The sequence below is a fragment of the Leucoraja erinacea genome, unplaced genomic scaffold (genome assembly GCF_028641065.1).
Source record: "Leucoraja erinacea ecotype New England unplaced genomic scaffold, Leri_hhj_1 Leri_100S, whole genome shotgun sequence".
Taxonomy (NCBI): Eukaryota; Metazoa; Chordata; class Chondrichthyes; order Rajiformes; family Rajidae; genus Leucoraja; species Leucoraja erinaceus.
The window spans coordinates 15,693-32,500 of record NW_026575242.1 but is presented as its reverse complement, the minus strand read 5'-3'; the positions used below and the strand labels follow the sequence as shown (position 1 = coordinate 32,500).

At 51.9% G+C, this 16,808-nt stretch overlaps 2 protein-coding genes across 4 annotated transcripts in view; one reads left to right on the top strand and one right to left on the bottom strand.

Annotated features, from left to right (window-relative positions):
* The window catches only part of slc25a35 (solute carrier family 25 member 35), a 12,817-nt gene extending 6,531 nt beyond the window's left edge, over positions 1-6,286 (top strand). Inside the window, exons 4-5 of the mRNA XM_055664964.1 lie at positions 569-703; positions 5,590-6,286. Coding sequence (XP_055520939.1) covers positions 569-703; positions 5,590-5,754 — 300 coding nt within the window. The 3' untranslated portion in view covers positions 5,755-6,286. The remainder of the gene's footprint in view (positions 1-568; positions 704-5,589) is intronic.
* Positions 2,492-16,808, bottom strand: part of rangrf (RAN guanine nucleotide release factor) — a 28,566-nt gene continuing 14,249 nt past the window's right edge. Inside the window, exons 5-6 of one of the 3 annotated variants that reach the window (XM_055664965.1) lie at positions 15,314-15,408; positions 2,492-4,588 (exon numbers count right to left, since the gene is read on the bottom strand). In XM_055664965.1, coding sequence (XP_055520940.1) covers positions 4,405-4,588; positions 15,314-15,408 — 279 coding nt within the window. In that variant the 3' untranslated portion in view covers positions 2,492-4,404. Of the gene's footprint in view, positions 4,589-12,888; positions 13,315-15,313; positions 15,409-16,808 lie in introns of those variants that run through there. The other 2 variants (XM_055664967.1, XM_055664966.1) reach the window with 2 other exon arrangements.

The window sequence follows — 16,808 nt, the reverse complement described above, 5'->3', positions numbered from 1 at the left end:
CTCTGTGGCAGAGAGTTCCACAGATTCACCACTCTCTGTGTGAAAAAAGTTCTTCTCATCTCGGTTTTAAAGGATTTCCCCCTTATCCTTAAGCTGTGATCCCTTGTCCTGGACTTCCCTAACATCGGGAACAATCTTCCTGCATCTGGCCTGTCCAACCCCTTAAGAATTTTGTAAGTTTCTATAAGATCCCCTCTCAATCTTCTAAATTCTAGAGAATATAAACCAAGTCTATCCAGTCTTTCTTCATAAGACAGTCCTGACATCCCAGGAATCAGTCTGGTGAACCTTCTCTGCACTCCCTCTATGGCAATAATGTCCTTCCTCAGATTTGGAGACCAAAACTGTACGCAATACTCCAGGTGTGGTCTCACCAAGACCCTGTACAACTGCAGTAGAACCTCCCTGCTCCTGTACGTGTGAATTGTCCCTGGTAAGTCTAGGGCAGCGTTAATGTGCGGGGATCGCTGGTCGGGGCAGACTCGGTGGGTCGAAGGGCCTGTTTCCGCGCCGTATCCACTGCAGTGTCGTGCAATCCCCACCGCTAATCCCCCCCCCTCCCCTGCAGCTCATCCCGCCGGGCAGCCCGCTGGAGCCCCTCGTGGCTGGCATGGTCAGCAGCCTGTTCACCGTCCTGGCCATCGCACCCTTTGATGTTGTCAGCACACGCCTCTACAACCAGCCCGTGGACCAGCGGGGAAAGGTAAATACTCTCAGTAACATTGAACATCACAAGGAAGATGAGGAGCTTATAACATAGTCAACCCCAGAGCTCACACACTGGGGAAACACGATACAACATGGAACATTGTGAAAACAGCAAAACAGGAAGACTTTGCCTCAAAGTCACAGAAGGATTTGAGTACAAGAGCAGGGAGGTTCTACTGCAGTTGTACAGGGTCTTGGTGAGACCACACCTGGAGTATTGTGTACAGTTTTGGTCTCCTAATCTGAGGAAAGACATTCTTCATAGCAAAAGGATTTGAGTCTAGGAGCAGGGAGGTTCTACTGCAGTTGTACAGGGTCTTGGTGAGACCACACCTGGTGTATTGGGTACAGTTTTCATCCCCTAATCTGAGGAAAGACATTCTTGCCATAGAGGGAGTACAGAGAAGGTTCACCAGACTGATTCCTGGGATGGCAGGACTTTCATATGAAGAAAGACTCGGCTTGTACTCGCTAGAATTTAGAAGATTGAGGGGGGATCTTATAGAAACGTACAAAATTATTAAAGGGTTGGACAGGCTAGATGCAGGAAGATTGTTCCCGATGTTGGGGAAGTCCAGAACAAGGGGCCACACACACACAGTTTAAGGATAAGGGGGAAATATTTTAGGACCGAGATGAGGAAAACATTTTTCACACAGAGAGTGGTGAATCTGTGGAATTCTCTGCCACGGAAGGTAGTTGAGGCCACACAGTTCATTGGCTATATTTAAGAGGGAGTTAGATGTGGCCCTTGTGGCTAAAGGGACTGGATAGTCAAGAAAGACTGGATAGACTCGGCTTGTACTCGCTAGAATTTAGAAGATTGAGGGGGGATCTTATAGAAACTTACAAAATTCTTAAGGGGTTGGACAGGCTAGATGCAGGAAGATTGTTCCCGATGTTGGGGAAGTCCAGAACAAGGGGTCACACAGTTTAAGGATAAGGGGGAAATCTTTTAGGACCGAGACGAGAAAAACATTTTTCACACAGAGAGTGGTGAATCTCTGTGAGGGAGAGAGGGAGTTAGATGTGGCCCTTGTGGCTAAAGGAATCAGGGGGTATGGAGAGAAGGCAGGGATGGGATACTGAGTTGGATGATCAGCCATGATCATATTGAATGGCGGTGCAGGCTCGAAGGGCCGAATGGCCTAGTCCTGCACCTAATTTCTATGTTTCTATGATCTCGTGTGGCGTTCTGTGCTGCATCTTGGTGGGTCAAGTCTGTTGCTGAAGGTGCTCAGTCACAGTGAAGGTTGACCAGTCACGGAGCTGTATTGTCCAGGAAGCTCCGCAGTTTGAGGAGCATTGATAAAGCCTCTAACACAGCAACTTGTCGATCTATGAGCTGTTTTACTTTGTTCCTGAGCCTGTCTGAGTAAGGTCAGAAATAGGGTACGGACATAGCGCTAAATCCCCTCGTACAGTAACGCACCTACTCCACGCTCCATGTGTCAGCCAGACCAAAACTACACTCATAGAAACACAGAAAATAGGTGTAGGAGTAGGCCATTCGGCTCTTCAAGCCAGCATATGTCCACGGCTGATCATCCAGAATCAGTACCCAGTTCCTGCTTTCTCCCCATGTCCCTTGATTCTATTAGTCCTATGAGCTAAATCTAACTCTCTCTTGAAAACACCCAGTGAATTGGCCTCCACTGCCTTCTGTGGCCGAGAATTCCACAGATTGACAACACTCTGGCCATTTAAGACTGAGGTGAGAATTTTTTTTTTATCACCCAGAAAGTTTGTGGAATTCCCTGCCACAGAGGGCAGTGGAGGCCAAGTCACTGGATGGATTTAAGAGAGAGTTAGATAGAGCTCTAGGGGATAGTGGAGTCAAGGGATATGGGGAGAAGGCAGGCACAGTTTATTGATAGGGGACGATCAGCCATGATCACAATGAATGGCAGTGCTGGCTCGAAGGGCCGAATGGCCTCCTCCTTCACCTATTTTCTATGTTTCTCTGGGTGAAAAAGTTTTTCCTCATCTCAGTCCTAAATAGCTTACCCCTTATTCTTAAACTGTGTGTGACCCCTGGTTCTCGACTCCCCCAACATCGGGAACATTTTCCCTGCGTCCAGCCTGTCCAAACCCTTAACAATCTTATATGTTTCAGTGAGATACCCTCTCATCCTTCGATATTCCAGTGAATACAAGCCCAGTCGATCCATTATTTCATCATTGCCTGGGTTTCAACAACTAAGTTAGAGATAGGTTGAATAAGTTAGGTCTTTATTCTCTGGAGCGCAGAAGGTTAAGGGGGGACCTGATAGAGGTCTTTAAAATGATGAGAGGGATAGACAGAGTTGATGTGGACAAGCTTTTCCCTTTGAGAATAGGGAAGATTCAAACAAGAGGACATGACTTCAGAATTAAGGGACAGAAGTTTAGGGGTAATATGAGGGGGAACTTCTTTACTCAGAGAGTGGTAGCGGTGTGGAATGAGCTTCCAGTGGAAGTGGTGGAGGCAGGTTCATTGGTATCATTTAAAAATAAATTGGATAGGCATATGGATGAGAAGGGAATGGAGGGTTATGGTATGAGTGCAGGCAGGTGGGACTAAGGGGAAAAAAAATTTGTTCGGCACGGACTTGTAGGGCCGAGATGGCCTGTTTCCATGCTGTAATTGTTATATGGTTATATGGTTATATCATATGACAGTCCCGCCATCCCGGGAATTAACCTGGTGAACCAACGCTGCACCCCCTCAATAGCAAGAATGTCCTTCCTCAAACAAGGAGACCAAAACTCAGAGGCCATTTACCTTTTCCCCTCTCCCCTGACTCTCAGACCCGAAATGTTGCCTATTTCTTTTCTACAGTTTTGTTTAGTTTATTGTCACGTGTACCGAGGTACAGGGAAAAGCTTTTTGTTGCATGCTGCTAACCAGTCAGCGGAAAGACAATACGTGATTACAATCGAGCCGTCCACAGTGTACAGATGCAGGATAAAGGGAATAACGTTTAGTGCAAGGTAAAGCCAGCAAAGTCCCCTGTCAAAGATAGTCCATAGGTCATCAAAGAGGTAGATAGTAGTTCAGGACCGCTCTCAGATTCAGATTCAGATTCAATTCAATTTTAATTGTCATTGTCAGTGTACAGTACAGAGACAACGAAATGCATTTAGCATCTCCCTGGAAGAGCGACATAGCAAACGATTTGAATAAATAATAATAAGTGTCCAGGGGGGGGGGTGGTGATTGGCAGTCACCGAGGTACGTTGTTGAGTAGAGTGACAGCCGCAGGGAAGAAGCTGTTCCTCGACTTGCTGGTTCGGCAACGGAGAGACCTGTTGCGCCTCCCGGATGGTAGGAGGGTAAACAGTCCATGGTTGGGGTGAGAGCAGTCCTTGGCGATGCTGAGCGCCCTCCGCAGACAGCGCCTGCTTTGGACAGACTCAATGGAGGGGAGCGAGGAACCGGTGATGCGTTGGGCAATTTTCACCACCCTCTGCAATGCTTTCCGGTCGGAGACAGAGCAGTTGCCATACCATACTGTGATGCAGTTGGTAAGGATGCTCTCGATGGTGCAGCGGTAGAAGTTCACCAGGATCTGAGGAGACGGATGGACCTTCTTCAGTCTCCTCAGGAAGAAGAGACGCTGATGAGCCTTCTTGATCAGAGTTGAGGTATTGTGGGTCCAAGAGAGGTCATCGGAGATGTCAACTCTCTGGTTGTGGTAGGATTGTTCCGTTGTCTCAGTTCTCCAGTGATGCCGCCTGTCCCTGAGTTACTCCAGATTTTTGTGTCTCTCTTCCTGCTACACTCGCCAAGGCCTTCTGCGTCTCCTGGATAGAGCAGAGAACTGGTCGATCAGGAGGGCACAGTGGCAGAGTTGCTGGCTCACAGTGCCAGGGACCCGGGTTCGATCTCCGGGAGAGTCTAGGACCAGAGGGCACAGCCTCAGAATAAAAGGATGCACATTTAGAAGGGATGAGGAGGAATTTCTTTAGCCAGAGGGTGGTGAATCTGTGGGATTCTTTGCCACACAGACGGCTGTGGAGGCCACAAGTCAGTGGATATTTGTAAGGCAGAGATAGATTAGTGCGGGTGTCAGGGGTTATGGGGAGAAGGCAGGAGAATGGGGTTGAGAAGGAGAGATAGATCAGCCACAATTGAATGGCGGAGTAGGCTTGCTGGGCCTAATTCTGCTCCTATAATTTAGCTTACTTTCGAAAGAGGCCCTTCGGCCCACCGGGTTCGTGCCGACCAGCGATCCCCGCACACCCTAGAGACAATTTACATTCATACCAAGCCAATTAAATCACGTTTGTAGAGTGTGGGAGGAAACCGAAGATCTCAGAGAAAACCCACGCAGGTCACGGGGAGAGCGTACAAACCCTGTACAGACAGCGCCCATAGTCGGGATGGAACCCGGGTCTCTGGCGCTGTGGGGCAGCAACTCTACCGCTGTGCCAATTATAATCCTGCCCCCTTGTGCTGTCTCTACGTAGTTTGCACGTTCTCTTCTCTCTGGAACTCTCTGCCACAGAGGGTAGTTGAGGCCACAGTTCATTGGCTATATTTAAGAGGGAGTTAGATGTGGCCCTTGTGGATAAGGGGATCAGGGGGTATGGAGAGAAGGCAGGGATGGGATACTGAGTTGGATGATCAGCCATGATCATATTGAATGGCGAATGGTGCAGGCTCGAAGGGCCGAATGGCCTCTACTCCTGCACCTAATTTCTATGTTCTATGTTTCTATGTTCTCCAGTTTCCTCTCGCACTTATTATAAACTGTCCCTTGAGTGTGGGATAGTGTTAGTGTGCGGGGATCGCTGGTCGGCATGTACTTGGTGGGCCGAAGGGCCTGTTTCTGCGCTGTATATCTCTCCCTCTCCAAACTCCGCTGATGTTTCTCCCTCATGGTTCTTCGTCCTCAGGGCCTGTTCTACCGCGGCAACCTGGACTGCTTCACTAAGACGGTGAGGAAGGAAGGCCTGTCGGGCCTGTACAAGGGAACTGGGGCCTCCTATTTCAGGCTGGGCCCACACACCGTCCTCAGCCTCTTCTTCTGGGACGAGCTGCGCAAGTTATACTGGGAGTGAGGAAGGGGCACGGACTAATAGCCCCCCCCTTCCCCCTCCACCACCCCACCCTACGGAAGGATAATGTACGTTTCTGGGCCTGCACTCGCAAGAGTTTAGACGGACCAAGGGAGGAGGCGGTTGGGGTGGGGAGAGAGAGGACTCCCATTGAAACCTACCAGATAACAAAAGGCCCGGCCAGAGTGGGTGTGGAGAGGATGTTTCCACTAGTGGGAGAGTCTAGGACCAGATGTCACAGCCTTAGAATAAAAGGACCTACCTTTAGAAAGCCAGAGGGCGGTGAATCTGTGGAATTCATTGCCACAGACGGCTGTGGAGGCCAAGTAGAGTCGACGACTGTTCCCGTATTAGCCGGGACATCCCGTATATTGGGCTAAATCGGTTTGTCCCGTACGGGATCGCCCTTGTCCCGTATTTGACCGCTGCTACTCGGATCGGGTCGGACCCCGCCTCGACGTAGTGCAGCCCGTGGAGTGCAGCAGCAGCAGCAGCAGCAGCAGCGCCTCGCCCGTGGCCCCGTCGGTCGCTCGGCAGCCCGCTGTCCGACCTTCGGACCTTCGCTGACCGCTGACACCACCACCACCCCCTCCTTCTCACGGCCGTTCGTGAGTTGGACGGAGCGCCGGACTGTGCGGGCAGCGGGCCAAAACTCCTCCGCTGGCCCCGCCGGCTGGGCTTTGTGTGCGCAGTCCAGCACCCCGGGCCCAACTCATCATTCACCCAGACACGGCCCAGTCGGTCAACGAATTGCCGTGGGGGAAATTGTCCCATATTTTGACCTTTTGTCCCTTATTTGGGAACGAGGAAGTTGGCGACCCCGAGGACAAGTCAATGGTATTTTTGAAAGCGGAGATGGATAGCTTCTTGATTAGTTTCTGGGGAGACAGCAGCAGAGTGGGGTTGAGAGGGAAGGATAGATCAGCCAATGGTGCAGCACTCTATATGTTCATAAGGTCTAGGAGCTGAATTGGACCATTGGACCCATCAAGTCTACTCTGCCATTCAATCATGGCTGGTCTATCTTTCCCTCTCAACCCCATGGCATGATGAGCAAGTCTGAAGGGTCTCGACCCGACATGTTGTCTGTCCATTTCCCTCCCAGATCCTGCCTGACCCACTGAGTTCCTCCAGCACTTTGTTTTCGGACTTAGATCTGACATTCCCCACATAGACACATAAACCCTGGAGTAAAGGGCGTGTCCCACTTTCACCACCTCTGCCGAGTTTGCCCTTGACTCGTACTCGCAGCATGGTCGTAGCGGGCCGTGATGCTAGTCGTGGCATCAAATAGGTCGGGGCGTTTTTCTAACCCGATGAAAAATGTCGTGAAAGTGGGACAGGGCCTTAACTCAGCAGGTCAGACAACATCTCTGGAGAGAAGGAATAGGTGAGATCCTTCATCAGGCTGGGTGAACGGTCTTGCCCCAAAACGTCGCCCATTCCTTCTCTCCAGAGATGCTGCCTGTCCCTCTGAGTTACTCCAGCATTGTGTGTCTACCTTGGGTGTAAACCAGCATCTGCGGTTCCTTCCTACACGTTTGATCCACACAAGTTTGTTCACGCTCCACCAACACTTAGTTCCAGACCTCCCACGCCAAGGAGGAGGTAGGTAGTTGAGGGCAGATACTAATAACATGTATAGAGTCATGGATAGGAAAGGTTTAAAGGGATATGGGCGAAACGCGGGCAGGTGGACTAGTGTAGATGGGGCACAAAAAAGCTGGAGAAACTCAGCGGGTGCAGCAGCATCTATGAAGCGAAGGAAATAGGCGACGTTTCGGGCCAAAACCGTTCTTCAAACTTCAGTGTAGATGGGGCATCCAGCTCAACGTGGGCCCGTTTCCTCTGACTCTGAACCATTTTGAGTAGAAGAAAGGCCCTGTTCCTCTTTCCCAAGTTACTCACTAACTCTCCCGAGTTTTCCCCTTGATTCGAACTCATGGAATGTCGGGTAATAGAAACATAGACATTAGGTGCAGGAGTAGAGGCCATTCGGCCCTTCGAGCCTGCACCGCCATTCAATATGATCATGGCTGATCATCCAACTCAGTATCCCATCCCTGCCTTCTCTCCATACCCCCTGATCCCTTTAGCCACAAGGGCCACATCTAACTCCCTCTTAAATATAGCCAATGAACTGTGTGGCCTCAACTACCCTCTGTGGCAGAGAGTTCCAGAGATTCACCACTCTCTGTGTGAAAAAAGTTCTTCTCATCTCGGTTTTAAAGGATTTCCCCCTTATCCTTAAGCTGTGATCCCTTGTCCTGGACTTCCCCAACATCGGGAACAATCTTCCTGCATCTAGCCTGTCCAACCCCTTAAGAATTTTGTAAGTTTCTATAAGATCCCCCTCTCAATCTCCTAAATTCCAGCGAGTACAAGCCGAGTCTATCCAGTCTTTCTTCATAAGGCAGTCCTGCCATCCCAGGAATCAGTCTGGTGAACCTTCTCTGCACTCCCTCTATGGCAATAATGTCCTTCCTCAGATTTGGAGACCAAAACTGTACGCAATACTCCAGGTGTGGTCTCACCAAGACCCTGTACAACTGCAGTAGAACCTCCCTGCTCCTAGACTCAAATCCTCTATGGCAAGAATGTCTTTCCTCAGATTAGGAGACCAAAACTGTACGCAATACTCCAGGTGTGGTCTCACCAAGACCCTGTACAACTGCAGTAGAACCTCCCTGCTCCTATACTCAAATCCTTTTGCTATGAATGTCGGTAGCGAGCTCGTAAGAGGCCGTAGATGTTTCGTAGCGGCTCGTAATGCCAGCCGTTGGAACTCGGGGCATCAGGTAAGTTGGGACGGTTTTTTCAACATGTTGAAAAATGTCCACGAGTTAACAAAAACAGCCCTGAGTACCTACGAACGGCTGTTGCCGTAATTCTCCGAGTTCGAATCAAGGGGAAAACTTGGGGAGAGTTTGTGAGTAACTCGGGTAAGTGGGACAGGGGGTTGAGTGCACATGTCGTTTAAACTGAATGTAATGGGCAGACAACTGATCTCTGCTGGCAAAATCATGACCATCCCGTTACTTAGTCCCTCTTGAATGTAAAGCCCACAGCTCATGAATGTATTGTAGAATTTTAATATATAAAAATACGTTTAGCTTCGAAATATTAAACATTTATCTTTTTCAGAACTTGTGGTATGGATTTTTTTTTAAAGAGCATTCATTCATTCCACTGTCAAATAGAACATGGAACATGGAGAGAAGGCAGGTACAGGATACTGAGTTGGATGATCAGCCATGATCATATTGAATGGCGGTGCAGGCTCGAAGGGGCCAGGAAACAGGTTCCCGATGTTTAAGAAGGAACTGCAGATGCTGGAGAATCGAAGGTTACACAAAAAAGCTGGAGAAACTCAGCGGGTGCAGCAGCATCTATGGAGCGAAGGAAATAGGCAACGTTTCGGTCTGAAGAAGGGTTTCGGCCCGAAACGTTGCCTATTTCCTTCGCTCCATAGATGCTGCTGCACCCGCTGAGTTTCTCCAGCTTTTTTGTGTAACATGTTCCCGATGTTGGGGGAGTCCTTGGGAATAAGAATAAGGGGTCGGCCATTTAGAACGGAGACGAGGAAACACTTTTTCACACAGAGAGTGGTGAGTCTGTGGAATTCTCTGCCTCAGAGGGCGGTGGAGGCCGGTTCTCTGGATACTTTCAAGAGAGAGTTAGATAGGGCTCTTAAAGATAGCGGAGTCAGGGGAGAAGGCAGGAACGGGGTACTGATTGGGGATGATCAGCCATGATCACATTGAATGGCGGTGGTGGGTCGAAGGGCCGAATGGCCTCTACTCCTGCACCTGTTGTCTAGTGAATGTATCCGATACACACAGCACCGAGCGCCCCGCTGTTTCTTAATTTTTTTTTAACCAAATATAATTGAATCAATTATCACAATAATATTTACAGCAGAAAATAAATCAAAAACCACCACAGTTCAAATCGGAAAAATCTACTAAATAACCCAGTAGACAACTGTACCACCATCCTCATTGGAGATATATTCCACCCCCCAGGGTGCCCGTGGAGTGCCAAGTCCCTCTCTATCGCCACCCTGCCTGGCACGGACCTAACCCCGAACAAGGGGCAGGATGGGATCCTTAACAAGGCTTGTAACATATTTAATCTTCAGCATTCAAGATTTGTTGTACCATGGTGTTGGCGTTATGTTGTACAGTATAGCGTGGCTGCGATTGACCGGTAGTCCTGGCGCCCAACTGGGTTTCCACGCGGTGGCGCGGCGGGTAGAGCCGCTGCCTCGCAGCGCCGGAGACCCGGGTTCAAGCCCCACCTCGGGCGCGGAGTTTGCACGCCCTCCCCGTGACCGCCTGGATTTCCCCCCACGCTCCAACAAGGTGTGCGTTTGTTTAAGAAGGAACTGCAGATGCTGGAGAATCGAAGGTTACACAAAAAAGCTGGAGAAACTCAGCGGGTGCAGCAGCATCTATGGAGCGAAGGAAATAGGCAACGTTTCGGGCCGAAAATCTTCTTCAGACTGATCGGGGGCGGGGGTGGGCAGGGACAAGAAAGGAAAAAGGAGGAGGAGCCCGAAGGCTGGGGGATGGGAGGAGACAGCAGGGGGGCTGAGGAAGGGGAGGAGACAGCAAGGACTAACTAAAATTGGGAGAATTCGATGTTCATGCCCCCAGGATGCAGACTCCCCAAACGGAATATGAGGTGCTGTTCCTCCAATTTCTGGTGCTGCTCGCTGTGGCCATGGAGGAGACCCAGGACAGAGAGGTCGGAGACGGAGTGGGAGGGGGAGTTGAAGTGCTGAGCCACCGGGAGGTCAGCTTGGTTATTGCGGACCGAGCGGAGGTGTTCGGCGAAACGATCGCCCAACCTCCGCTTGGTCTCACCGATATAGATCTGCTGACATCTAGAGCAGCGGACGCAATAGATGAGGTGTGCGTTTGTCGGTGAATTGTCCCGCTAGAATCCCCCAGTGAGTTGCTTTGTGTCCTTACTCGGTCCATCCACACACAGAGGGTGGTGGGTGCGTGGAACGAGCTGCCCGAGGCAGGGACGGTAGCAACGTTTATGTAGCACATCGTCAGAGACCCCCGGTTCAATCCCCACCTCGTGTGCTGTCTCTACGGAGTTTGCACCTTCTCCCCGTGACCTGCGTGGGTTTTCTCCGGGTGCTCCGGTTTCCTCCCACATTCCTCCCACACTCCAAAGCCGTGCAGGTTTGTAGGTTAATTGGCTTTGTTAAAGATTGTAAATTATCCCTAGTGTGTAGGATTGCACTAGAGGGCGGGGATCGCTGGTTAGAGCAGACTCGGTGGGCCCAAAGGCCTGTTTCTGCGCTGTATCTCTAAACTAAACAGTTAGACGGGTACATGCTGCCTCAAAGGGCCGAATGGCCTACTCCTGCACCTGTTGTCTATTGTCTACATGGATAGGACAGGTTTAGAGAGATATGACCAAAGGCAGGCAGGTGGGACTAGTGTGGGCAAGTTGGGCCAAAGGGCCCGTTTCCACACTATGAGTGGATTTGGCAAACTTCACGAAGGAGTTTAAAGCTGGCAAAGCAAGGCAAGTGGAGGATTCATAGTTCATTTTGTATTTGAGATCGGCTGATTCTACCGTTCGTAGAAGGCGAATGGTGTGGAGAATTGAATTAAAGATGAGCGGTGATCTCACCGAACAGCAGCGGCCTCGATGGGCCGAAGGTCCTCCTTCTCGTCGCTTGCATCCGTAGAATGGAAGGGAGGGGAGGGTAGATTCCGCTAAGACTCTCACGAAGACAGACACAAAAATGCTGGAGCTACTCGGCGGGACCGGCAGCATCTCTGGAGAGAAGGAATGGGCGACGGTTCGGGTCGAGTCAGGGGAGAGATGTGGAAGGGCAAGGTGTGAAAACGACAGATCAAAGCAGACGATGCTCAAGGAAATGTAGCAACGGTTCATTGTTGGGCTGAGGGTGAAGGTGACAACGAGGCGTGCAGACAGTAAAATGAATCAGGAGGAAGGTGAAACTAGGGTGGGGGAGTGACGGAGAGAGAGAGAGAGAGAGAGAGAGAAAGAAAGGGTTACTTGAAGTTAGAGAAGTCAATGTTAAATACCGCTGAGATCTCGACCCGAAACGTCACCCATTCCTTCTCTCCAGAGATGCTGCCTGTCCCGCTGAGTTACTCCACCGTTTTGTGTCCACCTTAGTCTGAAAAAGGGTCTCGACCCGAAATGTCACCTATGCCTTCGCTCCATAGATGCCGCCTCACCCGCTGAGTTTCTCCAGCATTCTTCGATTTTCCAGCATCTGCAGTTCCTTGGTAGACAAAAAATGCTGGAGAAACTCAGCGGGTGCAGCAGCATCTATGGAGCAAAGGAATTAGGCAACGTTTCGGGCCGAAATCCTTCTTCAGTCTGAAGGGGGGGGGGGGGGGGGGGGAGTGGGGGGGGGGGGAGGAAGACGGAGGGGGGGGAGGAAGAGGGAAGGGGGAGGAAGAGAAAGGGGGAGGAAGAGGGAAAGGGGGGGGGGAAGAGGTACAGGGTCTTGGTGAGACCACACCTGGAGTATTGCGTACAGTTTTGGTCTCCAAATCTGAGGAAGGACATTCTTGCCATAGAGGGAGTGCAGAGACGGTTCACCAGACTGATTCCTGGGATGTCAGGACTTTCTTATGAAGAAAGACTGGATAGACTTGGTTTTATACTCTCTAGAATTTAGGAGATTGAGAGGGGATCTTATAGAAACTTACAAAATTCTTAAGGGGTTGGACAGGCTAGATGCAGGAAGATTGTTCCCGATGTTGGGGAAGTCCAGGACAAGGGGTCACAGCTTAAGGATAAGGGGGAAATCCTTTAAAACCGAGATGAGAAGAACTTTTTTCACACAGAGAGTGGGTGAATCTCTGGAACTCTCTGCCACAGAGGGTAGTTGAGGCCAGTTCATTGGCTATATTTTAAGAGGGAGTTAGATGTGGCCCTTGTGGCTAAGGGGATCAGGGGGTATGGAGAGAAGGCAGGTACGGGATATTGAGTTGGATGATCAGCCATGATCATATTGAATGGCGGTGCAGGCTCGAAGGGCCGAATGGCCTACTCCTGCACCTAATTTCTATGTTTCTATGTTTCTAAGAGGGAGGGGGGGGAAGAGGGAGGAGAGGGAAAGACGGAGGGGGGGGAAAGGGGGAAGGTTTTTTCAGTCTGAAGAAGGGTTTCGGCCCGAAACGTTGCCTAATTCCTTCGCTCCATAGATGCTGCTGCACCCGCTGAGTTTCTCCAGCATTTTTGTCTACCTTCGATATTCCAGCATCTTCAGTTCCTTGTTAATCACCCATTCCTTCTCTCCAGAGACGCTGCCTGACCCGCTGAGTTACTCCAGCATGTTCGGTCTGCAGTTCCTTCCTCCACCGCTCCAGCCTCGACGGGCCGGGCTCTCGTTCTGGCCTCCGGGAGCGTGAGGGGGTTCAGGAGAAGACGGCGGGGTCGAGGAGGCGGAGGGAGCGGACGGCAGCGTGGAACTGCTCCGGGGTCCAGCACGGGGCCGCTCCCGACGATGAGCCCCCCGACTGTGACGGGTCCAATCCCACGCTGCTGCTGTGTGGGCTAGTGGACAGTGAATGATACATCATTAATATACAGTATATACACTTGTATGTATTAACGGTGCCTCAGGAAGGCCGTCAGCATTCACAAAGACTCCTCGCACCGTTTCGAACTTCTACCGCCCAGCAGACGTTACAAGGCCTTGTACACCCACACCTCCACACATTGGAATAGCTTCATCCCCAGAGCTATCGCTGCTCTGAACCGGCCCTGATGAGTGTGCCCCCCCCCACCCCAATGAACTGTCCCCCTCGGATGGTCACGTTGCACATCGACACGGCACACACACACATTTGCACTTTATACTGTTTGACCGGCTAAAACAAAATCTTGTTTATCTGGTTGTCTAAATTTTTAGTTAATTAAGTTATGACATCGGATGGAAGCTGTGTACCAAATCCTGTTGTACCTCTGTGTGATGATAATAACATATAGTATTATTATTGTAAATTAATGAATGGTATTTTATTACACGTTTATATAGGTGGTATTTAACATTGACTTTGAGGGGGGGGGGAGAGAGGAGGGGGGGGGGGGAGAGAGGAGGGAGAGAGAGGAGGGGGAGGATGGTGCGGGTTGGGGTTAGGTTTATGGAGAGGGGTGGGGTGGAGAGGGACATAGGTGTAAGGTGAAGGGGAAAAGATTCATTAGAAACCTGAGGGCCAACCTTTTTCCACACTGAGGGTGGTGGGTGCATGGAACGAGCTGCCACAGGAGGTCGTTGTGGCAGGTATTATAACAAACTTAAGAGATATTTGGACAGGAGCGGGGGAGAGAGAGGGGGGGGAGAGAGAGGAGGGGGAAAGAGAGGAGGGGGAGAGGAGGAGGGGGAGAGGGAGGAGGGGGAGAGGGAGGAGAGGGGGAGAGGGAGGAGGAGGGGGAGAGAGATGGGGGAGAGAGAGGAGGGGGAGAGAGAGGGGGGGAGGGGGAGAGGGGGGGGGAGAGGGAGCGGGAGAGGGGGGGAGGGGGAGAGAGAGAGGGGGAGAGAGAGGAGGGGAGAGAGAGGGGGAGGAGAGAGGAGGGAGGGGAGGAGGGAGGGGGGGGAGAGAGAGGGGGGGGGAGGGAGGGGGGTGAGGGAGGGGGAGAGGGAGGGGGGAGAGAGAGGAGGGGGGGAGAGAGAGGAGGGAGGAGGGGGGGAGAGAGAGGGGGAGAGAGAGGGGGGAGAGAGAGGAGGGGGGAGAGAGAGGGGGAAGGAGGGGAGGGAGAGGGAGGGGGGGAGAGAGAGGGAGGGGGGGGAGGGTGTCTGGGTGAGAGTGAGAGAGAGAGATATAAGGGGAGGAGAGAGAGGGAGGAGAGGGACATAGAGAGAGAAAGGAGAGAGAGAGAGGGGGGGGGAGAGAGAGAGGGAGGGGGAGAGAGAGAGATAGGGAGGAGAGAGAGGGAGAGGGAGAGAGGGAGGGGAGAGAGGAGAGGAGGAGAGAGAGGGGAGAGAGAGAGAGGGGGGAGAGAGAGGGGGGAGAGGGGGAGGGGGGAGAGAGAGGTAGGGGGGAGAGAGGGTGTGGAGGGGAGAGAGTGGGCATGGAAAGATGATAACACACTGGCCTTACAGTGGGACAAGACGTTGAGGAGACCACACCTGGAGTACAGCGTGCAGTTTTGATCTCCGCGCTGTTGGATGGATGAGATTAAACTGGATAAGAATCAAGAACCGGGGGTTAGTTTTATGGTGAGGGGTTGAGGGGGGGTGGGGTGGGGAGGGACATAGGTTTAAGGTGAAGGGGAAAAGATTCATTAGAAACCTGAGGGCCAACCTTTTTCCACACTGTGGGTGCATGGAACGAGCTGCCAGAGGAGGTCGTTGTGGCAGGTAGTATAACAACTTAAGAGATATTTGGACAGGAGCGGTTTCGAGAGACGTGGGCCAAATGCGGGCAGGTGGGACGAGGGGAAGTGTCGATGGGGCATCCTGGTGACCATGGGCAAGTCGGGCCTGTCTCCGTGCTGTGTGTGACACAGTGACTCCAAGTGTGGTGTCTTCCATGGCGACAAACATACATACCTGATCATTGTTGGATCATTGAAGGTGACGAGGATGTCCGTGGTGTACTGAGGGAGTCTGAAGAGGGCCAGGTGTATATTCACTGTGTTTTTAGCCTGCAGGAGAGAAAGCAAATGAGTCATAGAGTGATACAGACAGTGCCCATGGCGACAACCCACGGACAAACAGCCCCATCTACAACAGCCCACCCCGACACAACAGTCTACACATATAGTCACAAAATAGGCCCGACCAGCCCCATCTACACTAGTCCCACCCCAAGACCAACATGCCCCATCTACACTAGTCCCACCCCGACCAACATGCCCCATCTACACTAGTCCCCTCCCGGCAATCATGCTACATCTACGCTATTCCCAACCGACCAACATGCCCCATCTACACTAGTCCCCCCCCGAACATGCCCCATCTACACTAGTCCCACCCCGACCAACATGCCCCATCTACAACAGTCCCACCCCGACCAACATGCCCCATCTACACTAGTCCCACCCCGACCAACATGCCCCATCTACACCAGTCCCACCCCGACCAACATGCCCCATCTACACCAGTCCCACCCCGACCAACATGCCCCATCTACACTAGTCCCACCCCGACCAACAGGCCCCATCTACACTAGTCCCACCCCGACCAACATGCCCCATCTACACTAGTCCCACCCCGACCAACATGCCCCATCTACACTAGTCCCACCCCGACCAACATGCCCCATCTACACTAGTCCCACCCCGACCAACATGCCCCGTCTACACTAGTCCCTCCACGACCATCATGCCCCATCTACACTAGTCCCACCCCCCACCAACATGCCCCATCTACACTAGTCCCACCCCGACCAACATGCCCCATCTACACTAGTCCCACCCCGACCAACAGGCCCCATCTACACTAGTCCCACCCCGACCAACATGCCCCATCTACACTAGTCCCACCCCGACCAACATGCCCCATCTACACTAGTCCCACCCCGACCAACAGGCCCCATCTACACCAGTCCCACCCCGACCAACATGCCCCACCTACACTAGTCCCCACCCCGACCAACATGCCCCATCTACACTAGTCCCACCCCGACCAACAGGCCCCATCTGCACCAGTCATAGTGATACAGCACGGAAACAGGCCCTTCGACCCAACTTGCTGCGCCCCATCAGTGATACAGAGCGGAAACAAGCCCTTTCGCCCAAACTGTCCACACTGACCAACATGGCTCAAAGGGCCGAATGGCCTACTCCTGCACCTATTGCCATGCCCGATCTACACCAGTCACAGAGTGATACAGTGCGGAAACAGGCCATTCCGCCCAACTTGCCCACACCGACCAACATGCCCCATCTACACCTGCCCGAAACGTCACCTCTTCCTTCGCTCCATAGATGCTGCCTCGCCCGCTGAGTTTCTCTAGCAATTTTGTCTCCCTTCCTTATCTCTGTGTCTCCCCCCTACCCTCCCCCGACTCTCAGTCCGAAGAAGGGTCTCGACCGGAAACGTC